At 29.5% G+C, this 25,187-nt stretch overlaps 3 protein-coding genes across 3 annotated transcripts; 1 reads left to right on the plus strand and 2 right to left on the minus strand.

Annotated features, from left to right (window-relative positions):
• Positions 1-1,627: 1,627 nt before the first annotated feature.
• On the plus strand, positions 1,628-6,763 carry LOC129289850 (WAT1-related protein At1g25270-like). The gene is made up of 7 exons (XM_054926614.1): positions 1,628-1,824; positions 2,160-2,222; positions 2,305-2,424; positions 5,362-5,599; positions 5,678-5,836; positions 6,212-6,363; positions 6,481-6,763. The coding sequence occupies exons 1-7, from the start codon at positions 1,628-1,630 to the stop codon at positions 6,761-6,763; spliced, it is 1,212 nt and encodes a 403-aa protein (XP_054782589.1).
• A 15,716-nt stretch (positions 6,764-22,479) lies between these two features.
• LOC129289851 (uncharacterized protein At2g29880-like) lies at positions 22,480-23,528 on the minus strand. Its single transcript, XM_054926615.1, has 2 exons — positions 23,184-23,528; positions 22,480-23,061 (listed from the first exon to the last, which is right to left on the minus strand). Exons 1-2 carry the CDS (start codon positions 23,526-23,528, stop codon positions 22,480-22,482), a joined length of 927 nt encoding a protein of 308 aa, XP_054782590.1.
• Positions 23,529-23,548: 20 nt separating this feature from the next.
• Positions 23,549-24,958, minus strand: LOC129291808 (protein ALP1-like). Its single transcript, XM_054929335.1, has 3 exons — positions 24,578-24,958; positions 24,272-24,497; positions 23,549-24,198 (listed from the first exon to the last, which is right to left on the minus strand). Exons 1-3 carry the CDS (start codon positions 24,863-24,865, stop codon positions 23,744-23,746), a joined length of 969 nt encoding a protein of 322 aa, XP_054785310.1. The 5' UTR covers positions 24,866-24,958; the 3' UTR covers positions 23,549-23,743.
• Positions 24,959-25,187: the final 229 nt, after the last annotated feature.

The raw sequence follows: 25,187 nt of genomic DNA on the forward strand, positions 1-25,187 counted from the left end.
GAGTAAATTTGCAATTTTTTCATCTTGAATTTGTAATTTTTTTCATAGAAAATACAAATTTTAATAATTAAATTTTAAAAGTGACATGTCCTCAATTGTCTCGTTGAATTTGAAAATCTTTTTCATAATTTTAAAATTGAAAACATATTATATTATATTAAAATATCAGTGAAGGATCTAAGAGATTTATTTTACATTTCACAAATTGCAATTGGGACTTTACTTGAATAAAATGATCTTATTAAGAGTTACTTTCTTCTCCGTTTAAAAATTTAAGGTATTTTTAATTGAATCTCACCTTTAATAAAGTAGTTATCTACTTTTAAACTAACCTTATTTTTTTATATTTACATCTATTAAATACTCTATAATAAATATAAAGTCACTATCAATAAGGACACTTTTTAAAAAAAAGGTAATGATTACACCTCAAAAAACTAAAAATACCTTACATTTTTTAATATTTAACTTTTTAAAAAATTTCTTACATTTTTAAACGAAGGGAGTAAGTATTGTAATTTACTGAGATTCTTTTGCCACTTCAAGTCCAAAGACACCCGATACCCAAATCCAATGACACATATACATTAACACTTTATTGAAATTTAAAAATATATTATATAAAAAAGGGAAGTAGTATTTTATAATTACTATGAGAAATTAATCATCTGATTTTTTAAACTTTTTGATCCAAAACAACTCAATCCCCTATCCCTAATAAATAACATATCAATCTTTAAATCTTCATTAATTCCATGGGAGTTTTTTTTTATTTAAAAGGTAGAAAAATTATCTCGGTCATAGAAGTAATTTATCTTGTTCATTTACTTTTATAATTCTAAGAGGTATTTCCATTTGCTAAAAACAAAAAGTTTCAAAAATAGTACCTAAGTTTATTTTAGGAAAAATGATAATTATAGGCCTTAACATTAATAACAATTAAAGACCTTAAAATGTTGAAATGTCATGTAAAGACAATTGAGCAAAAGATAAGTTTATTTTACGTGACACAATAACAACTATCTAATTTAATTGAACTGTTATAAAAGATTTTATTATATAATATTCAGAAAGTATTAAATATCAAATTTTTGGAGAGGATAACATATGCGAGAAGTGCTTTGCTCATAAAAATTGTTTAAATTTTTGAAAGAAAATATATCTTGATAATTGTTAAGTATTAATAAAATATAATGACTATAACAGAGATATTTATTGGATGAGTGAATTTAAATCATTTACTAAACTCAAATCCAATCTTATGGCTTGTGAACAACATTTAATACTAATTTAACTAAACACTGTTTATTGATTTATCAAAATAGTCTTTTTCACTGGAAGAAGGGTCTCACGAACTCCCCCAGGAAAGAACGCAGACACAGACAAACATGCCCACATGTGTGTGTGTGTGTGTGTGTGTGTATAAATGTAGTCTCCCAACACTTGTTCCACGCACTGATCATTAACTCTCAGATTTAACACAAAGTGAGACAAGTTAAGATGAGTGACAATTGATTTAGCTCATATAAACGTACAAGCCGTCATATATATATATATATATATATATTTGTCTGTATAGTGATATATATATATATATATATAGAGAGAGAGAGAGAGAGAGAATCAAATGGGGAATATGGGGAAGGTGATGGAAGATTTGAAGCCAGCGTTGATGATGATAATGGTTCAAGTGGGAAATGCAGGAGTGAGCATATTATGCACAGTGGTTTCACATGATGAAGACGCCGGCTTGAGTATTCTCATAGCTTATCGTTTCCTCTTCGCTTCTATTTTCATGCTTCCTCTTGCTTTCTTCGTCGAAAGGTCCCTTCTCTTACCCTTATTACTCCTGTTTCTCTTTGTCGTACTAATACATATTCTACATACAACTGAAGCTTTGTACTGAACTGTACTGATACATATTTTAGCTTTAACCTTAACTGATATACGAGTGCGTATTCTGATTATTTCTTTTTTACTGGTATGAGATATATATATATATATATAGATTTCTCTGATATTTAAGGGACGAAAATTTACGATTTGGTTCTAGACATATTGAAGATCAAAGTTTTGGGATTAAATTTAAGCGATTTATGTATACTTTAAATTTTATACTCTCAAGAGTTTCGCTTTAATTATCTTTTTGATGATGGCAGGAAGAGCAAACCCAAGATCACAGGGAAAGTGTTGTTACAAGCATTTATGTGTGGGATATTTGGGTAAGTTAAAGGGTAAAAAATGGAAAGCAAAAAATCTGAAAGACTCATATTGATTTTGATTACCACTCTATTTATCTCTCAGGGGATCATTGCAACAAAATTTATTTGTGGAAGCAGTGTCTTTAGCGGGAGCCACGTACGCCACGGCGGCCATGTTCAACCTCATTCCTGGTGCAACCTTCGTCTTAGCTGTTTGTTTTGGGTAGGTCCCAGACTCTCATTTAATCCTAGCCCCACATCACGATCATCTTAGTTAACTTACGTTACCGAAAATTTGGGAAATTAAAAGGACCAGATTCAGAATCAGCAAATTTTCTTCCTCAACCTGCCGTTTATCTTTAATGATTCTGCACTTTTTCTTTCTTATTTTTCTATTTTAGTCCTTTTACTCAGTTAATTTAGTGATTACATGGTTCTTTTCCCCCAATTTTCTCTTGGTATTATCCTAATGCTAAATATAAATATAAAGTAATTTCTAAAAGACATGCTTGATCCAAAAGACTCTATAAAGCAGTATGTAGTGTTTATGTTCTTTTACCTACTCCCTCCGTTTAAAAATATTAGACATTTTTTTAAAAGTTAAATACTAAAAAATGTAAGGTATTTTTAGTCTTTTATAGTATAATCATTGCCTTTTTCTTTTTAAAAGTACCCCTATTGATAATAACTTTATATTTATTGTAGGGTGTTTAATAAGAATAAATATAAAAAGATAGGGTTAATTTGAAAGTAGATATCTATTTTATTGAGGGTAAGATTTAATTAAAAATATCTTACATTTTTAAACGAAAGAAATATATCCTGCCATTCTCTTCCCTTATTTATTGCTAGCAAGTTTAAATTCATAATTTTAATTGCATCGAATTATATATTGGCTTGCTTTGAATTCCAATATGACGTTTAATTTTGGTCAAACTTATTACATTAACACTACCTCCGTCTCAAATTATAGAACATTTTTGAAAGAGTTTTTAGTCTCAAAATATAAGACACTTTAAAAAAATTAAGGTTTCATTAAACACACGAATTCTAATATTCTCTCTATATAATTAATTTTTATCCCTTCTCTTCTTAATATATAAAATGAATGATATTTTTGAAAGTTTATATTTTTATTTTAAAAAAATGAGATTATCAAGTGTCTTTAATAAAATTTATTAATATGGTCGATTTTATCTAAAAATATTTTATAATTTGAAATAGAAGGAGCACATTTAATAAGGATATAATTAAAAATATTTACATATTTTTAAACCATTGTTTTCGACTTTTTTTTTGTGAACTGTGAAATAATTATGAATACCCTATACTATGGAGAGCAGGGAGTATAAAATAAGTTTTTTAAAAAAATATTTAATAAGTTTATTTTCATTATTAAAATTGCATATAATATTGGTCAATATTTTAATATATGATTTTACTTTAACTATTTTATTTAAATTTTTTTATAATTATAGATAATTATCTTATGATATTTTCAGTTTGTAAGATTATCTTTAAAAAAAAATTAAAATATATAAACCAATAAACATTACTCCATCCACTTGCCATGGGCGGCGGTCTTGATGAAGGTATACTGCTGTTGCCAATGAAGCAGCTGTCAGAAGCGGCCGTAACGTCGTCATCTTCTTGGTGGAAGCAGTGGACCATGTCGGCGGCTGTGAAGTCGAAGGCGTGGTACAGCGACTGGAAGTTGGTCCACATGAGACTTTAGGGTCATTTGTACTTTTCATAAAATTTTTTAGAAATTAAAATTGCTATGTGGGACCTCTACGTGATTTTCCCCATACTTAAGGGGTCCAAGTGATGAGTTAGGGTATGTTTGGATAGCCTTCTAACTTAGGTTAGAGTAGTCCAAACTTAAGTTAGGATGTTAAAAGCTCAATAAATATTATTTGGATAAAAAAAAATTATAACTAGCGTTGGAAGGCAAACGTTCGTTTAACGTGAAGCTATACAAGATGGCTTTTGGAACGCAGCGGTGGGATTATAATAGGAGAGAAGAAAGAAAAAGTCATATAAATAATATTATACAGATTCCAACATATAGAATTACAGTTTTTTTTTAAGTTACATAATTGTACTAACCTAATTTTTTTACAATGTCATACAGGAACCTCATTTTTTAACGTAAGGGTATTTTTTTTTTCTTTCCTTTTCATAAGTATATGAAACTAGACGTGAGTTTTATGCTTTATATTAAAATATTATAATTCATTTTTCAATTAAATTAGATGAGATTAATTCATTGGCAATATTATAATTTTTTTAAAGTTTATGTATAAATTTGAATTAAGAAAACTAATAGTCTAATTTAATATTTTGTAAATTATCATTTTATTCAAACTTCTAAAAGTTTAAGATTTTTAATTTGTCAATTTATTTTATCTTTTAGAATTGAATATTTTATAATTTATAAATGAATTAATGAGCATTTTAAACCTTGAGGCATTATACAAAAAGCGTTCTAGATCCTGAACTTATAAGATGTGTAAAACATACTTTAAACTTCTAAATTCATAGCAAATAATATTTATTTATTTAATAGTGAAAACTTAAGATTTCATTTAAAATAAGTTTAAATATTAAAGAATTTTAATTAATCAGTTAATTTGGGTTTAAAATTCATTGATAAAATCGTCAGCTATTGCATCCATTGTTTGTAAAATTCTCTGATACTTAAAATTTTTTTTAAATGGGATTCTAAGTTTTTACTATTAAATAAATAAATATTATTCAAAATAAAACTAAATCTCAGCTGAATATTTAATATTTTTTACTTATTAAATATAATTTATGAATTTATTTTATCTTTTCATAGTTAAAAATTTAAGGTTTTTTACTTATTAATTGTAATTTTAAGTTTATTATTTTTTACTTATTAATTAATCAAAAAATACATACAAAAATTTGTGTTTATTTTTGTTATTAAAAATCTCAACTGACTTTTGAATTAAATCATCCAAACAAATTTTTATTTATCTAACTGACTTTTAAAAAAAAAGTATCCAAACATAAATCACGTTATATTAACTGACTTTTTCTCTAACCTCAGTTTGCTAACTTAAATTGAATTCTAACTTCAATTGTAAATTTTTTAATCCAAACACACACTTAGTTAATTTGTTGTCACTGTCAGATTGGAGAAGATGAATATAGGAAGATTATCAGGAAAGGCGAAGGTGGGAGGGACAGTGATGGGAATTGGTGGGGCCATGATGCTGACGTTCTACAAGAGCAACGAGATACACTTACGTTCAACTCACTTCAATATTATCAAACACGTGGCCCCACAGAAGGGGTCCACCACTCAAGTTTGGGGCATTGCTTTGGCCTTTGGCACTTGTCTCTCCTACTCCCTCTGGTTGATCATTCAGGTCATTTTGAATCCTCAAGGCTCTTTGCCACAACAAAAACGCTGAAAGTCATCATCATGATATGTAAATATAATGCAGGCAAAGATGAGTGAGAAGTTTCCGTGGGCTTATACAAGTGCAGCTTTGATGTCAGTGATGGCAGCAATACAGTCTGTCATTTTTGCTCTCTTCATGGAGAGAGATTGGACTCGTTGGAAGCTCCGTTGGGACACCTTCCTTCTCACTGCTTTCTATATGGTACCCTTTTATTGAGGCAGAGGGAGAGAGAGGATATTTAAGCATGATATAATTAGAAAAATGTAAAATTGTTTTAAAAAATTAAAATTTCACCTAACTTTTATTGAGGACGACATCATGATTTTTTCTTCAACATTCATGCTCTTTTTAATAAAAATAAACTTTGAATAAAGTCTTGTTTCATTCTTAAATCATTTCAATGGTTTGGCTAACTCTTTTTGATTTTGATAATGAAGTGGTTAGAAGTGTTTTATGATGAAGGGAGGACACTTTGTTTATGTTGAGGCCTTCATCACATCATCATCATCATCATCATCATCATCATCAATTCATCATCATCATCTGAATTTTAATTCATACACACACACACACAAGGGAATTGTGGCGTCTGGACTAGCTTGGGTTTTAATCACGTGTGTCGTACGCCAGAAAGGACCACTCTACACTTCCATTTTCAACCCTCTCTTTCTTGTAGTCGTCGTCATCGCTAGCTATTTCATCTTAGATGAGAAGTTGCATTTGGGAAGGTATGTATTATCTACACACTTACATTATTAATCCCTCTCTGTCTCTCTCGGTTAATTTTGATAATTCATGTGGTTTGATTTTAGTAGGAAACTGATATATATCTTGTTGCGCTATAGCCTGATGGGATCCATCTTGATAATAACGGGGCTATACGCAGTCTTGTGGGGCAAAGGCGAAGAATTCAAGACAAAAACAGCAGATCAGAATGTTGCTGAAGCAGAAGACTCAGTTGAATTAGGAGACTCCTTGCAGATAACTACCCCAAATAATGATCATCAAGGTACTAATAAAACTGTTAATCATGAGGGCGAAAGTGATCAGACCACGACTAAGCCTGTTGGTTTTACTGCCACTCTGTTTAGTTTCTTCACTTCAAATCCGATGATCAGAAAACAATGAAATCAAGTGTCAAGAAAGGTTACTGAAACAAATTAAATGAAGAAACGCAAGACTTTCCATATGAATGATCATCAAAGACTGATCAAATGAACAGCTCATACATGAGTGTGCATGAATAATGAGAAGGGAAAGGAATCACGTATCTATTGGTTATCAAAGAAATCTTATGGGAACAAATATCACAATAATGATCTGCTATATCATTAATAAGCCAACAAATAATGTTAATGATTCTCGCTTTTCTAGTACATTTTTTATTGTATGATTACTTTATTTTGCTGCTTGTAGTTCTATTTACTTGAATTTCATTATATGTATTTATGAAAAGTTCTGCTTTCTTGGATCCATAAATAAATAACAACTTTCTAATATTGGTAGTTTATATCATTTGATTATCACAAGTTACAGATTGTACTGCTCTTTTTAATTTGATCTCTTTTAGAATTGCCAATATATTATTTGATTCCTCACAGATAATGGAAGACTACTCATTTTATTACATGTTAGACTTCTAACAAACCATGGTTTCACAATCTCACAATTTATTAGAAATCTTATATTCTTAACCCATGAATAGTGTAACTTATCAGAATCTCTATAAAGCACGACCTACAATATAATATTCCAATTATTGGTAAACATCTTATGTTACAAACGTTGATTGTTGAGTGAAAGAGATTTAATTAATTATACTGAAGCAAAATTAATAGTTCAAATCTTATAGGCGAAAAAAATCATGTTAATAGACTTATTTCTTAATTGAGTTTGATAATACTCAAGTATAACTTAATAGTATTAAATATTGATTAATTATAAAAAATAATTTAAGATATTATGTGAATCTACACTTAGGCGATGACTTTGAAAAAATGTGTCTTCATCGTTACTAAATTTAATTATTTAGGATAAATTAATATAATGAAATTAATTATAACCATTTTATTATGAGAAATTAAATTTAAAAATATCAGTGTTTGAAGTGAACTCAATTAAAATAATAATTCTATCAGAAACCAAATTAAGAAAAAGTTTCATTTTCAATTAAACGCCATTAAATTGAAAGACCAATAGCATGAAAAACCATTAAATTAAATATATCACATTCATAAAGAACCAACATATATTGAATTTTAGTCCTCATCAGCGATCTCAAGGCCTACACATTTTCGAATATGCTGGAAGGCAGTGGTGGAGCCCCAGCCCTTCGTCAGGAAGTGTAAGATAATATAATTTAAAATTTTAATAATTAAAAAATAATATTATTATTTTAAAAAAATTATATTAGGTAAAAGATATAGTAGCATGAGTTTAAAATTATACATTTTTTTATTTGAGAAAAAATATATTGAGTTTTTAAGTATTTGCTGCCAAGTGGTGGTAGGTTTAACTAGTTAAAAAAGTTAAATCAATATATATAGAGTTGGTAATTTTGATCAAGTTCAATAAGTCAGTCCAAATTTAGTATTAAGAAGTTAAGGCCCAGCTTAGATATATAGGCATTTTCAAGAAGATAGGATATTTCAATCTCAATTCGAATAAGCTTGTAACACTCTAAATTTTTGAATCAATTTTTTACAAATTATAAGTTTAGTAAACTATTTTTACATCATTGAACTCTTACCATCAAAGAAAAAGTTCTACCATGGTAATAAATAACAAAACCTTTTTTTTAACTTTATTATGGTAGAAAAGATCTTATCATGTAAATAAAATATTTTATAAATAATCTACCATAGTAAAAAAAAATTTAACATAATGAATAAACTCCACCATGATAATTAAGATGCCATTAAAATAAAAATTTTCTTAATGGAAGACAATGTAAAACTATTCACATCAAAAAAATAATTTTGAAATCAAAATTTAGCATAGAAGCCTATTCCAAGGTGACAAGATCCCAACAATTAATAAAAATAAGTTCTGGGTATAACTATGTGACTTAAGTATACATCATAATCATTACCATATAATTTTTTGTAATTTTTGTAATATCATTAAGCAATAGTATACTTAGTAATATCCAAAGTGGGTCCATGCAAAATTCACCATAGTTCAACACTTGTTGACCATTAAAAATAGCTAAAGGATGTGCACTTATCTATAGCATAAACATACATTTACTAACTAATCAACACCTACAAGTGAATTTAGTTATATCAATAATACCCCAAAAAGTAATTAGGACTATGAGAGATAGACATGATCCTCATAATTAAGCATAATATTTTGCATCTAAGGCACCAAGGAACATAAAAATTCTGCATAACATAACCTTTAAATTAAATCAAGAATTAAGAGGGACGGACAAAATCCTCTTGACCATGTAGATATGTCAAATTGAAGATTAGAAATTATATGCCCTACAAAATAATATATGTCCTAAATTAGCATAATATACATTACATACACCAAATTAAGTGGCAATAAGAACGTAGTTTCCATACACCAAAATTTACGCCTCTAGTGCTTTCCCAGCCAAACTCGCTCTTATAAAAATACTAACCATGGGGAATAAGACTTAAAAATCTCAGTAATCAAAAATTAATATGTAATAATGCATGCAGATACAACTAATCATTCAATTGCTAAATGAGCATACCAAAATATTTAACTAAACAAATATTTTCAAACAAACTAAACAAACAATTATTTAATTACATAACTATACCTTATATTCTCCTTTCGTCATGCCCAAATGCCAAGTCACCCAACCAAAGGTGAGTTAGACCAAGATACATGCCATTCATTGAATCCAATGAAGGCTTACCATGTTATAATAATTGATCAAATAGAATTCAAAACAACACTATATTTTAAAATACCCTAAAAAGTCATGCATAATTTAAACAACCGAAGAAAAATATAATCGAACAATAATATCTCATAATAATAAATAAATATAAATTTTTAACTCACTTGGCAATAATACAAATATGTATATATAAATATTTATTTCCAAACAATTCATAATTTTTAAAACAACAAACAACACATAACCAATTACACACATACCCCCATTACAACACATTAATAATGGTTACCTTATATTTTGGATAACAAGCTTCCCTTCACAACTCCTTTTTCGCCATTTTTTTAATCAATACAATCTACATAATCATTCCATAATGCTGTATATTAATTTTACATTAAAATTAATAAATAACTCTAATTTAAATATTTAGAAAATTTTAGACCTAAGACCCATATTAGCATTAATTCAAGGTCAGTGCCTCATTTAGCTTTCCAAAATTCGTTCATAGAATTCTCATATCTTAATAAACTATATTTAAGTCTCAAATCACTTCTAATCTCACAAATTCATCAATCCATATTCCAAAAATTCACCCAAAAATAAATTTAAAATTATCCTCAAGCCTCAAATCACCATTTTACAGCCTTAGAAATATCTATTTATACTCAAATAAATATTTAATAATCAGAAATTCATATCCAAATTTCAAATTTAATATAAACTAAATTATATAAGTCTAGAGTTTAACTCAAAAATTCTCAAATTTGAATTTCAACCTTAAAAAAATATTCTATAGCATTTATTACACCTCTAACAACTCCAACAATCATTTTAAATCATCATAACTTCAGAATAACTATTTTATAGAAAAACCTAATCAAAAAATTTACTCATTTCCTTAAAATAATGCCACGGTTAGACAGCTTCTGATGAGTAAGAAATATTTAGAGAAAAGATTTGAAGCATGGGAGTCATTTTATATATCTAAATGAGTTGAAAAGGCTCAAACTTACCTGGAAATGACGACCCGCGCAGACTGGAGAGAGGGAAGAAGAAGACGACGCGCGAGAGACTCAGAAAATATGTTTGAAATACAAATGAGGTGTGGATATTGAATAAACATGTGGTTCTCACCATCGCCTTTTCTCCATCCGGTTTTTTTTTTTTTTTTTTCCTTTCTTTCTTTTTGGTTCTTCAGCTAACGTTCCACTTCATTTTTTTTTTACATTAAATCTTTTGTTTTTTATTCCTATCCTCTCTTTATTTTCTTTTCTTTCTTTCTTCTTGTTTTGTTTCTTTGTTTGTTTTTTTTTTTCATATTTCATTTATATCATTTCCTATTATATTTTATTATTTTTATCTTTAAATTATATCCTAAGCTAACCTAATAAATATATCTTATATGACTCTAGGCCAACTTAATCTATAATTAAATGTCTAAACATAATATTAACCTAAATAACCTCAAATACAAATTCATTCCTTAATTTTAACCTCAAAATAATATAAATTCCTATTTTAAGACTCAAATCCTATAGTTTATTTATTATCTCAAAATTGGGATGTTACAAGACTCGACCCACCCAAATTATTAGCTCTATACAGTACAATAGGATACACAAGTTTTCAACGCAATTAGAAAATCATCCATTTTAATTATATCTGGTAAGACAAAAATCATATAAGCTTGTATGAATCACAAAATACTTATCCTCAGTAATTAAAGGAGATTATCATCATTAATTACCTTTTCAAAAGTTCAAATTAAAATGACAAAACCAAATTGTTGATCACTGAAAGCATGAAAATTCTAGATCCCATGGTTTGTTCTCCAAATCTCAACAAAGCTTTATGTCTAGAAAATTGTTTCACCAACATATATGCATGTTAGCAAGTTAAAAGAATAAACCATTGAGAAATAGAAAAAAAAATTATCGACTAAAGAAAAACAAAAGTAAAATCATAAAGATCCATATATATATATATATATATATAGGTAGAGAAGAGGTAAGAAAAATGAAAAAATGAAACCTATTATTAGTGTATTCGTACAAGCAACTTTAGTTAAAGAAGACAACAAGGGCAACTTAGCAATCAAAAAACAAATAATGCAACTCACAAGTCGTAAGGGAGAAGACAAGTAGTAGGAAGGAGACAATGACTAAAATGAGAAGACTAGGGTTTAAAAAATTACAAAAACACTCACAATACAAAATGAAAAAAATATCTTCAATTTTAAAAAATAATTAATAAATAACAATGGTGGTGTTTCTTCCATAAAAAAATGCCATCTCTTTAAATTTTTAAAAAAACTAAATTAATTAATAAGAAATTTAATTTTGAAGAGAGAGGTGGCATTTCCATCATATGGAGACGCCTCTCTCACTTAAATAATATTTTCAATATTTAATAAATATAATTTAATAATTATATAATATAAAAATAATATTTATTAGTAAAAAATTTATTTTAAAAGAGAGTTTCACTTCAATAATTTTTTTAATATTTAATATTATTTAAAAATTATGTAATTTAAAAACAATGGTATTTAGTAAAAAAATTTATTTATAAGAGAGATGGCATTTCCATCTCCTAGAAATGCCACATCTCTCATTGAAATAAATTTTTCTAATATTTAGAATTTAATAAATAATATCTAATAATTAAATATATTAAAAATAATATTATTTAATAAAAAATTAATTTATAAGGCAGATTTCATCACATGAAAATACTCCTCTCTCACTTAAATAATTTTTTAATATTTAATAAATATTATTCAATAAATATATAATTTAAAAATAATACTAATTAATAAAAAATTAATTTGCAAGAGAGGTTGCATTTTCATCACTTAAAAACGCCACCTCTCTCATTTAACTAATATTTAATATTTAATAATTATATATTTTAAAAGTAATATTTTTAAATTAAAATTTTTATTTATAAGAGAGATGGCGTTTTCATCACCTAAAAACATCAGCTAATTTTTTTAATATTTATTATATAATAAATAATATTTATTAATTGAATATATTAAAAATAATATTAAGTAATAAAAAATGTAAATCATAAGATATGAAAATGCCACCTCTCCCACTTAAATAATTTTTAATATTAAAAATTTTATAAATAGTATTTAATAATTATGTAATTTAAAAATAATACTATTTAATAGAAAATTAACTTATAAGGGAGAGGTGACATTTTCATCATCAGGAAACACCACCTCTCTCATTTAAATAAAATTTTTTAATATTTAATATTTAATAAAAAAATTTAATAATTAAATATATTACAAGTAATACTAATTAATAAAGAAATTAATTTACAAGAGAGAGGCGACACATCTCTCATTTAAATGATTTTTTTAATATTTAACATTTAATTCCTCTCTTTACTCCAATGAGATTGCTTGGGAGATGCTCATGCAGGACCTGCCAGAAGAAGTATTTGATTTTCTCTTGTAAAGGCCACTTCCACAAGCGAGACCATATCTAAGATAAACCATCAGATGTATCACTTTCAAGGAAAGAGGAAGCAGATTTGATCGATCAAGAACTTAGGTACCATCGCTAGCTGGTCTCCACCAGAAGCCATCATTCTCCTGACTAGTTGATGAATGAGAAGTTTCCATTGAATTACACAAGCGCAGCATTGATGTCAGTGATGGCTTCAAATCTTCAATATAATCATTAATATATATGCTCTCTTCATGCAACGAGAATGGAAATGATTGGAAGCTCCGTTGGGATATCAGGCTTCTCATTGTTGCCTATACGGTATCGTTTCATAAACTCTCTTGTTTGATTAATTCTTAATTAAAGTGTATAGTTAATCCTAAAACTAACTGGGGCGTTGATGATCCTAGTGAAAAGAATTATAATTGCTTCACGCGCACAAAGTTCCGTGTTCAAATCCGTGTGATGCATAGCAATGCTTTTGAGATAGCTATCTTCAATAATAATATTAGACCTTACAATTAATGCTTAAATTTGACTCGGATGATCAAATAGACATATAAAAAATACACCAGTACTTTTTTAATACATATTTATAGAGTATTGAAATATTTTTTTTAACTTTAAAAAAATTTAATTTTATATATATATATATATATATATATGATACTTTTAAGTTATGAGCCAATACTTTAAAGTCAATACTTCAATGCTATTTTAAAGAAATTAAATTTTTTTAAATATTGTAATACTAATCTTTTTTATTCCTAGCTAATATCTTTTTTGCGATTTGCTTTTTAAGTCAAAGATTAGATTTTTTAAAAAAATAAATATTATATTTTCTTAACTATAAAATTAGGATTGCAATCTTTTGACATATAAATCCTAAGTAGAAAACTAGTAATAAGGATTGTGAGGGATTAGGTAATAGGTAATTAGATATAAATAAAACAAAAGTACAATGATTATGTTTTATTTGGTGTTATTATAAAAGACTAAATAAGTGTACTAGTTTGGATATATATTTTTTGAATTGAAATTATATTTTTAATGCCTCTTATGTATTTTATATATGTGTGTCTATGTATCAGATACATATCATATCCGACTCTCATAGAAAAAATGTATACCTAGATAACTAGAGGTATTTTATATTAAAGAATAATCTTAAGATTTTGATTTTTCATTGAACCCCCTTTATCCTTAGCTAAAAAATTTTTTATGGGAAATGAATTAATTGCCCCTATTAATGAAAGAAACAACTAAATAAGAATTAGTTGATAATGTCTGAGTGTATTGTTGTCAATCATAAATTAAGTGTTGTTAAAACCCGAATAGCTTGTTATTTATGTGGGGTGAATATTTATTTCATTAAACTTATACTGTTAGTTTTTCAATTTTATTAAATTTTAAATGTGCTATTGTCAATTAGGAATTAGTTACTGTTAAAACCTGAATGACTTATTATTTATACAAGATAAACACTTGTTTCAATAAATATATGCTGTTGATTTTTTAATCTTGTTAAATTTTAAATGTGTTGTTATTAATCATGAATTAGTTGTTATCAAAACTTGAATCACTTGCTTACATGGGGTGAACATTTATTATTTTAAACTTTAGGATCAATTTGGTCATTTTTTATAAAATACCTCATGTCATAGTTTCCCTAATTTATAAATTATAACCAATGTGAAATTAAACTTGATGACTGAGGGAATTGTGGCCTCCGAACTAGTTTGGATCTTAGCCACATGGGGCGCATTAACCTTAAAAGGCCCACTTTATGCTTCCATTTTCGGCCCTCTCTTTCTTTGTTCTAGACACCATCATTGGCTCTCTCGTCTGAGATGAAAAGCTACATTTCGGAATGTACATATATGCACTTAATTTCTTCTCTCTCACTTTTGCTTCAAGTATTATATATATATATATATATATATATATATATTTCTTTAATTTAATTTGCAGCATAATAGGATTGATATTGACAGTGTTGGGGTTATACATGGTGCTGTCGGGTAAGGGCAAAGAATTGAAGAAAGTGTCGGTTGAAGGTGAACATTTCGAATCATAGTCATGAATCCTCGTTGATCTATGTAGCCTCTTCGTCAGTACTTTATCAGGTGATCTGTCCGCAAAACAAAGACAAGCTTCAGGAAAATGAACCAAAAAAAGCAAAGAAAGACAACATTCCAAACACACTATCTCATTCATATTCATCATAAGCTTCCTCCAATACCAACTCACATTAGTATGAACATTATAATGAGTCCATAAATTGAGATGGATTAGAACAGCGCCATTATTGGTGAATGAATAATTGATGCTGTACTTTACTTTATAATATCTTTTTTGGTCAATCTATCTAGGGGTGTTCAGCTTGTACCCATTCTGATTGGCTCGATATTATCCTGATCATATTTGGACGGGTCTTGTCTCGGTCTGAAAATAATCGAGATGGGACTTTGTGGAACGATATGAGAAAGGGGTTCGGGACGCTACGGGACACGGGATTACCATCAGGACGTCCCGTCCCATCCCAAATATTATATCTATTATTTTTATTTTAAAAATACACATTAAATATATTAATTATATTAATATAATTTATACTTATATTAATTATATCAATTATAATTTCAATACTTGCAATTCTTATATAAAACTGAAGTTTTTTATATTGATAATTTTAATGACATAGAGTAAACATGGCGATATCTTTCTTTATAGTATATTAATTATATTAATACAATTTATTCTTATATCTATCTATTTAATAACTTTTATTTATACCGTATTTCTTGTTTTATTTTTGAAAGAGTAATTAATTTAGCACATCTCAACTAAAGTAGAAGAACAATGATTTGATATTGTACTTGACTTGCCTATTATTCTTATAGCCTAGAGATTACTTGTAATCGCTATCATAATGTGTAGTTGTGATTAATGTAATTTAATAATTGACTTTAAATTATTATGATTTATGTACTTATGTTATTTTAATTTTAAACTTAATAAATTATATGATTTAAAATTTTAATAGATCTTATTATCCAGATTTTTTTTTGACACTGTTTGATTTATGGAATGGCGAGACGTCTTGATCTCGTCCTGATCCCATCCTGATTTCTAATGGGACGGGACAATTTTTCGGACAAGACCGGACAGAATGCAGGACTAAAATTCAGTCTCAATTTTTTTCAGGACAGAACATGAGATAGGGGTGTCCCGATCACGTCCCGTCCCGTTCTGTCTCGTGAACACTCCTAAATCTATCTTTGAAATAATTTGAGCTAATCTTTTATTTCATCTCTCAAAAGAGTGGGGGAACCTCACCTCAAATGTTAGAAAAATTTTAAAAATATACAGATTCAATTTGAAATGCAACATGATATTTTAAATTAATAGTGAAATTTTCATTTTTGTAATTGAATCTAAAATTGAAGCGTTAACAGAGACAAGGGAATGACATTTTAAGACGCTTTAAAAATATTAATTACAATTAAGAATAATAAATTTTAAAATGAAAAAAAAATCCATGGCTGGAATTAATTTTTTTCAATACTCATATTTTATTTTATTTTTTAGTACTTGACTTTAATTTTTCTAATATTGATTTTTTCCTTTTCTGGCTGGACATTTGGTGGTCTAGAACTAGTGGCTGCATCTTTTGGAAAGAAAAGTGATCGCATAAAAAAAATTTTCGTAGACATTTTTTAAGACCAACATTAATATAATTAAGGTATTTGGTATGGCAAAAGAAAAAAAAAACATTTACCATTGGTGGCTTGCATTCAATGATTCAATCCAAAGCTCATTAAGCCAAGACTCAACAATAGTTAAACCTTGTTCCGTTAGGCCTCCTTTTGACTTTCTAAAAATTAGGCCTAGTCATTAACCTAACCGCTGCTGAGCTGTAAAATGACCTGGAGCAATATGATGGCCCAACTCTTTTGTTAGACGATTGCCAAAAGCCCCAGAACATAAAGTTAAGATACATTATGTTTAAAACATGGCATGATTAATATAATTAATGATTACTTTAATTGCTGTTTTTGTAACGTATAATTCTAAACATTCTCATAGGCTGTCAAGTGGGATGAAAAATAATATATATATATATATATATATTCAAAATATATTTATAGAATATTAGTGCTTAATAGTGCTTCAATAAGGAATACTTCCAACAAAAAATATTTGCGAGGGGAAAAAAAATCTCCTTCCCTAAATCTCCTTCCCTAGTTTTAGCTCTTCCTTGTTTACTAGTGAGCTAAATGTATAAGTACATATAATTCTTCCTTTTTAAAACAACTTTTAAAGATTGAGTCTAATGAAGGAGAATAATCTTTCATAACATAATGAATTAAGGTTTGAATTCATATTAAAATATGTACTCATATTTAATACTCTGACAATGTCTCAAACATCATTATCTTTAATAGAAGAACATTTGTGAAAAAAAAAACTCTCCAATTCATCCCATCTCCTATTGTTATATCTTGTGTCCAGAACCTTTTTTTTTTTATGGAATATTTTGGAAGTTGACCACCCTTTAATTATAATATTAGGTTCAATGTCGTGTCCATAAGCTTTCACACACACGCACACAAAATGAGGAAATGAGGAATGGTTTGTTTAATTTGCCAGCTAAAACAGCTCGAGCCGGTGTGGAGAGTGGATGCAAATTACTACAAAATCCAGAAAATGCAAGTAATAGAATTCAGTGCTTTATATGTATACATGCAAAATTAAACAGCCTAGCCTCGCCAACTGTATATTCATTTTCTTGTTTTCGTGCTAAGACAAAATGGACAAAAACAAAAAGCACGGAACAACTTATGATGCATTTATGCGCAAGCTCCACAATGCTTGTTCGGGGAAATGACAAATAGGTCCAAAGAGACCAATTTAATTTAAGTCCTGTCCCGAGAAATTCTTAAATATCAGTAAAAGTCTCATGATTCCTTAAATGATCACATATTTAAAAAAATGACATGAATACCCTTTACAAAAACATCAATTTGCTTTTTTACTAAAATACTGAACACTAAAAAAAATTCCCAAAACGCTGCAGCGTGAAAAGTATTTTCTTAAATATTGTACCAAAAATTATTTGTAAGAGGAACGAGTTTGAGATTTTAAAGAAATCATTATTGCCTAAAACAATTTTAGAATAAAAAATTATTTTTTATTTTATTAAAAGTAAAATTATTCACCGCCTGAATGATTTTAATTTATTATTGCTGATTTGATGTTTTATTTTCAGTCCTTATATTATTTTAAATCGTAATCGTTTTGTCAAAATTTTCAAAACCCCTTAGGCCTAGTTTTTGCTTTTCATGCGAGAATAAAAAATTCATGTACAGTGGCTATATAAAAGGCTAAAAATATGAAAACGTGGTAGCAAAGTTAAAGCCAGATAGTGTGGAGCCGGTTTTTTTACCAACATACTATGCAATATAAAAGAAAATACTAAAATGTTACACAAAATGCTACATTTAAAATCATGCAAGGGGAGAATAATTTCTTAAAATTCATCACGCCAAGAACGATTTCTTCAATGTATCAATTTAGTCCCTTCAAAACTCATTTTTTGCAAGAACAATTTATGAATTTCCGTTGTACCTTACAATTACAATAATAATTTAGTGATCATTTGAATGAAAGTGATGAATAATAATTATTGCTAATATGATTAAGGAATTATTATGAGGTGTAATAAATTAAAAATTATTAATAATAAATAAATAATTATTAGGTTTTATGAAAATTAATAATGAATGGTTAAGTTATATGAATGAAAAGTGAAAATTAATTTACCTCACAAATAATGACTTTTGGTGCCACATTTTGTTCTCCTTTTGTTCTTATTATATGTTCCCCTCTCCTTAAAATTGAAGTGTTTCAGTTATCTGTGCAGTTAGCGTATTTAAATTAAATCAAGGTGATTCAACTAAAGAAATCAATTGTGGAGGGGTAGCATATGCTTCAATTGACAGTCTAACATGTTCAAAAGTAAAAGTATTGTAGAAAATAATGCAGGATCATCAAGTAAAGACATAAATGATTTAAATTGAGTAGGAGTGGGTGAGTTGAAAAGGAATGATGATGAAGGTGGCATGTAATGAGACTCAAATTAAGTGAGATTAGAAGAGGTAAAAGAGGGTGATGATAATGATAAAGCTAGCATGTAATGAAATTAACTAAAATTTTGAGACTCTTATTCCCTTACATTTTCATTTTCAATTGATGGTTGGATAGGCAAGTAGCCACCATGTCACTTGCTGGGCCTATCTCAAGTAATTTGTGGATAAGGCAACTCAACTCTTAGTACAGTAAGCTAAGGGTCTCTATTAAAAGTTGAAAAATTATTAAGAAAATGTACTTGATCAGATGGAGAGTCAGACTTTAAGAAGATAAAAAGGAAGAAAATATAAACTTTGATCATAACACTGATGCCAACAATTGAAGTAGATAAATGAAATAAAAATAAAAAACTTTAAAGATTGAAAAAGAAAAAAAGAAATGATAAAGTACAAGAAATGAAACTCATTGTTTACGGCATGGACTACTAGGGTATCTAATCCCGTTTGCTCCCCATACTTTCACACTCTAGTGTTGGTAGTGACCCAGAGAGCTGCCTTCGCTTTTAGCGTTCCTTCGTAGATTTGCAGATACACCCTTAACACATGAAATTCCACTCTCCTCTGTCTCACTCAAGTGAATTGGTTTCAAGAGCATTCCAGTAGTTTTTGGCGACTTTCACCTTCAACTTGATTCATTGCCTACGTGCCCTTTCCACCCAGTCATTTTGAAGAACACTTCCCCCACCCCGATCTTACCGCGACTGCTGGCATGGAGTTAGTCGGGGCTTCTTCCTTGAGTCCTAATGGGCAGAAAATAAAGCAAAAATGAAAAGTGTAGAAATAAAATGTTAGAACACTAGATAAATAAGAGTAAATAATATTATATTTAATATCACTAACTCATGATTGAAATGAGAAGAGAAAAAATTACCTCACATTATGTGACTTTACTCTATCTGGCTTCAACTTATTTAATACTTCTTCATGTTTTCAATCATTTATATAGCCACTGTTCATGAATTTTTTATTCTTATGTGAAAAGCAAAAGCTAAGCTTGGAAGTTTTGAAAATTTTGATAAAACAAGAATGTAAAGATTGAAAATAAAACATCAAATCAATAACAAGTCAAAAACGTTTAAGAATGATTTCATTTTTAATAAAATAAAAAAATAATTTTTAATTTTAAAATCATTTCAAACAAGAACGGTTTCTTTAAAATTTCAAACTCGTTTTGTTATGAATGATTTTTTACGTAACATTTTAAAAAATATTTTTCACACCGTAAGAATTTAAGAATTTTTTTTTACTGTGCGTGTTATTTTAGTAAAAAAAAAAACCCATGAATTTCCCCACTCCGATTCACCATCTCTTCCCTTCCTACCTCCGCCATAGACCACACCCTCCAAGATCTCCGTAGCTGCCGTCGTTAGCTTCTTCATCTTCGCAGTCATCATCCTCGCCTGGACCTAGCCGAAGCTATCCTTCATCGAGCGAGGGACTCTCGATCAATGGCTCTTGGCTTCCAGCAAAACAGAATTTCTTTTGTAAATTGGATCTCTCATTGTTCCTCCATTCATCCACAGCAACAGCAAAAATATCTCAAACTATGACTAATATTCCAATTCTACCCCTCGTCGTCGTCTTCTCTCTTCTCCTTGAGAGTTGCGAGTACTGATCCGGTGCTCGACACTTCACTACTTCAGGCAAAGAACTCCACCCGGCGTCCCATGCCGGATCCTTCTGGTCACCCACGGCGCTTTTACTCTCGCCGCCTACCAAAACGACACCTGTCCATGCCCGTACGATTCAAACCTCCACGAATCTGAACTTCAAGTTCCCCCTAACGTCGTCGAAACCTTGTGGGAGCTTGTTGGTGGAGGCTACTACTGAAAAGGATATCAGAAGTGAGATTTATCACTACGGACAGCGTTGAAGGAAATCTCGCTCAGTGACTGTTCCTATTTTAGTCATAATCTTTTTTTAACATATGAGGACCCATAGGATTTTACTGACATTTAAGAATTTTTTGACACTTATCTTGAATTAAATTGGTTCTTTGAGACTGATTATGCACCAGCTCTTCACATTTATTTGATGGCCAAAAAAAATAAATAAATAAATAAATAAAGCTCATCACATTTATTATCTTCCATGCGGGTGATGTCAAAATACACTAAGCCGGCACGCCCCGCCCCACCAATAAGCATCATCTGCACACCAAATTCATCAATCACCACTTGACACCTTTCCACCTCTTTAACATTCTAAGGCCCCGTTTGGTATGATTGAATAGTTTTTGATGGAATTGGAATTGGAATCAGAATTGGAATAGAATTGAATTATAAAAGTATGTTTGGTATGTCAGAAAAATTAGATGGAATCCTTGCATTACTTTTGTTTGGTATGCAAGACATGGAAATGGAATTATACTTAAAAGACAAAAATACCCCTATATAAAAATTAAAATAAAACATAATAAAAACTTAATTGTGTATCAATTTTCTTATGTATTTTATATATTAATGAAATATTATATAAATCATAGATTATATTTGTAACTATTATTCATTAGCTTGGGCCAAACAAAAAGTTTCATCATCAGAGGAAACATTTTCTTGGAAATAAAATTGGCAATGGTTCCCATCCCTTCTACTTTAAAATAAATATACTAACACGTAGATTTAGAAGAAAAATGTCAAACAAATCAATTCTACTTCTTATACCAAAAAAATATTATAAATATATAAATTATATACAAATATTATATATAATACTATCTTATATATATATTATAACGTTTTATATATAATGAGCAAAAATATCATTCAACCTTTTATACTCCCTTTTTCTTTTTTTTGCTAGCATATGATAGCATTTTCTATTTCCATATTCAGTTTAGCAGGATCTCAAATCTAGACCAATATTGTTTCAACCATGCTTGAAAAATATAGACCTTGAGAGTTGAATTCATTCTATAACTCCATAAGAAATGACTGTGAATTTGAGTAGATCAGAAAAAAAAAAGCTAGCAAATTGAACAGATTCATGAATTTGGCTAGAGAAAATGTAACTAGAAAGATTCATGCCTTTCCACCTCTTCCCATCACTAAGGATGAAGTTAACTATTTATCACATAAGTAGCATTTGTACAAAATGTCTGACTCAATTTTTTTGCCATATCTTCCAATGCACAATTTACCTACCATGGCAAAACCAAAAAATGAACTAAAGAAGTAGACTTGAGCACTTTACAATCAGACTTCCTATATAAAGCAGCCACAACTATGTAATCAAAAAGGCTACCAACCATGACAGAGCCAAAAAAATATATCCATCATGGTTTACAATATAGACTTAGCTACACTATAATACCCAAAAAGAAGCAGCATATATGACTTACACATAACGCATTTATGCATAAAGTATTTTACGAACCACAGCTGCCTTAGCCTTATCTGGTAGGTTAGGAAATCCAACAAGAATTTTATCATCACCTATCATTTTAAGATATGCATCAGTGCGCTCATTGTCAGTAAGATCTTCAACCTTCAACAACTCATCATCTAGAGCCTCTCTTCGTGCATCTAACATTGCTTCTCGAGCCAACTTGTCTAAACGAGCTCTTAATTGGGCAGAGGAATCCTTGATGTCTTGGGAAGTAGCTGCTAACATCTCTTTAAGTGCCTCAGTCAAAAACTCATCACGATCTTGACTAGTTCTTTTCCTTTTCTTAGACTTAGAAGTGCCAACATTTGTGTTTTCTGATGGATGGTCTGAGAATGTAATTGATGGATCCATCTCTAGTCCAATATCCACAGTATCTTCATCAACATTAGTAGCTATTGTATCAAACTCTGTATCAGCTTCAACCTCATGCACATCATTGCTTGAAAGTGACCCTTTTCCTACAGCTCTATCTTTTCCAAATATAGAGCATAGTGCATCAAAGAGAGGGAAGGGTTTGTTCTTGAAATGAGCAGCTTTTTTATGGCTCTACAAACACAAAATCACATAAAAATATCAACAGCTAGTAAGCTTACACACTCAAATCTGCATCAATATTTATTATAAGTATAAAAGCTGATATAAAAAATATTTTTCTAGTAAAGTTTTACCTTAACATACTCATCCCACACTTCCTTGTCTGCTGTGACACATTGTTTGTCGGGGTCCCAACCAAATCCAGATGTGTTTGAGCCATATAACATATCATATATGACCTGCCAACAAGTCTTCAAGGTCTTCAAACGAGATTGAATGTGAGGTACAGCTAGTATCCCGCATCCAGGTGACTTCTCCTCTATCATTCTTTGCAACTTCTTTAAACCTCCAGCCTTAAACCCATTATCTGCAACCAAGGTCCCATCATCACGAAGCTGAAGCAAGGATTGCACAAGAAGAGAGTCTTCCTCAGGTGTCCAAACATGATGGGTTGACTTTGTAGAATCGCCACCTGCCATGATCTTACTTAAACAGCAAAAATTATCATTAGTTTTAACATATCATAACACAATCAATTGCTATGAAGATAAAATATCATACATCACAATATTGCAAAGAAGGCAAACATCACTTAATAAAACCATTCATAATGTTGTCATTACACAAAACATACATCCACAAATTTTCAACTAGAATTCAAGTCACATCTAGATTTAGGTGTCTCTTCTAATGCTCACATACTACCCCTATGACTCATAAGTTCAACAAACATTTCATTTGCCAAGGTATCACGAAAGTTAGCCCATGCATTTGATGTCTCAATTGTTTGAATGTAAGGTATCTCCATATCATTGGTATTTGTCTCCAATGCCTCTATGTCAATATCCAGTGGATCATCTCCTTGTCGACGGATCAAATTATGAAGGAGACAACACGCTATGATAACCCGATTATGGACTTGAGCGGGGTAAAATGAAGGACTCCTAAGAATAGCCCATCGTAGTTTTAACATTCCGAAACATCGTTCAATAACATTACGCGCAGATGAATGCCTCATGTTGAAGCATTCACGTGGAGTTAAAGGTTGCCGTCCATCCCTCCACTCACTTAAGTGGTATCGCTGACCTCGAAATGGGGCAAGAAATCCTTCACAATTTGTATACCCCGCATCAACCAAGTAATATTGGCCTACAAGAATAAAAGAAATTAACTTTAAGCTCATTACTACATTGATCATTACTAAAAAATAAATTAACATTACCTTGAGGCACTTTCAAACCATTCCTACGACTAATAGCATCTCGCAAAACTCTACCATCAGCAGCTGAGCCTTCCCAACCCGTTAAGACATATATGAATTGTCCATCCGGAGAGCAAACTCCCAACACATTAGTAGTTATTTCCCCCTTTCGATTTCTATATCTCGCTTTGTCAGCCATAGGCACCTTCACTTTAATATGGGTTCCATCAAGAGCACCTAAACAATGCTGAAAATGGCAAATAATTAATTAAAAGAACAAGTAAATTATATCATTAATAAAAGTTGTGAATTAAGATATGAGATTACCTTAAACCACCTCCATTTTTCGTCCATTGAATCCTCAGCAATTGGCTCAGGTTTCTTTAGAAGCTCTCGATTCAATTTCATCATAGAGGTTAAGACCAAATTAAAATACCTACTAATAGTTTCACCAGACCTCCCAAAATAAAATCGTATAACTCTATTTTTTAAATGATGTGCAAGGATATGCAAGAACATTGCCACTTGCTCATCAACTAGCATGTTTTTGGTTGGTTTCAAACCTCCTATAACATCAAGCATAAGACATAACTTGTCGAATGTAGCTCTATTCATTCTAAGCTGGTTATAACAAGTAATGTCACTGTTATACACCAAGTTCCGTAAGTGGACTCTATTAGCATAGAAGTCTACCGTATATGGCCTTTGACTAATACGATTCCTACGCAAGGCTATAGTGGTACAAATGGCAAAGAAACATTGATACATAGAGTGAAGAACATGCATCCACCAAATCATCAAATGAACCATCACATCTCTCATTTCTGGATCCATAACTGTAGGTTATAAATTTTAAATATTAGGATAAAAAATTCTAAAACATCCAACAAATATCACTTTAATAGACTAGAAACAGTATAAAATTCTATTGGCAACA

This window comes from Prosopis cineraria, unplaced genomic scaffold, assembly GCF_029017545.1.
Source record: "Prosopis cineraria cultivar Desert tree isolate PC_DT_omini unplaced genomic scaffold, ASM2901754v1 PC13, whole genome shotgun sequence".
NCBI classification, from domain to species: domain Eukaryota; kingdom Viridiplantae; phylum Streptophyta; class Magnoliopsida; order Fabales; family Fabaceae; genus Prosopis; species Prosopis cineraria.

Coding starts and splice junctions, on each gene's coding strand:
- LOC129289850 (XM_054926614.1), top strand. CDS start 1,628: ATGGGGAATATGGGGAAGGTGATGGAAGATTTGAAGCCAGCGTTGATG. Junction 2,425..5,361: donor GTCTTAGCTGTTTGTTTTGG/GTAGGTCCCAGA, acceptor TGTCACTGTCAG/ATTGGAGAAGATGAATATAG. Junction 6,364..6,480: donor GAGAAGTTGCATTTGGGAAG/GTATGTATTATC, acceptor GTTGCGCTATAG/CCTGATGGGATCCATCTTGA.
- LOC129291808 (XM_054929335.1), bottom strand. CDS start 24,865: ATGAATAGAGCTACATTCGACAAGTTATGTCTTATGCTTGATGTTATA. Junction 24,498..24,577: donor AAAAATGGAGGTGGTTTAAG/GTAATCTCATAT, acceptor TGCCATTTTCAG/CATTGTTTAGGTGCTCTTGA. Junction 24,199..24,271: donor TGGTTTGAAAGTGCCTCAAG/GTAATGTTAATT, acceptor TTATTCTTGTAG/GCCAATATTACTTGGTTGAT.
- LOC129289851 (XM_054926615.1), bottom strand. CDS start 23,528: ATGGCAGGTGGCGATTCTACAAAGTCAACCCATCATGTTTGGACACCT. Junction 23,062..23,183: donor TGTGGGATGAGTATGTTAAG/GTAAAACTTTAC, acceptor TTGTGTTTGTAG/AGCCATAAAAAAGCTGCTCA.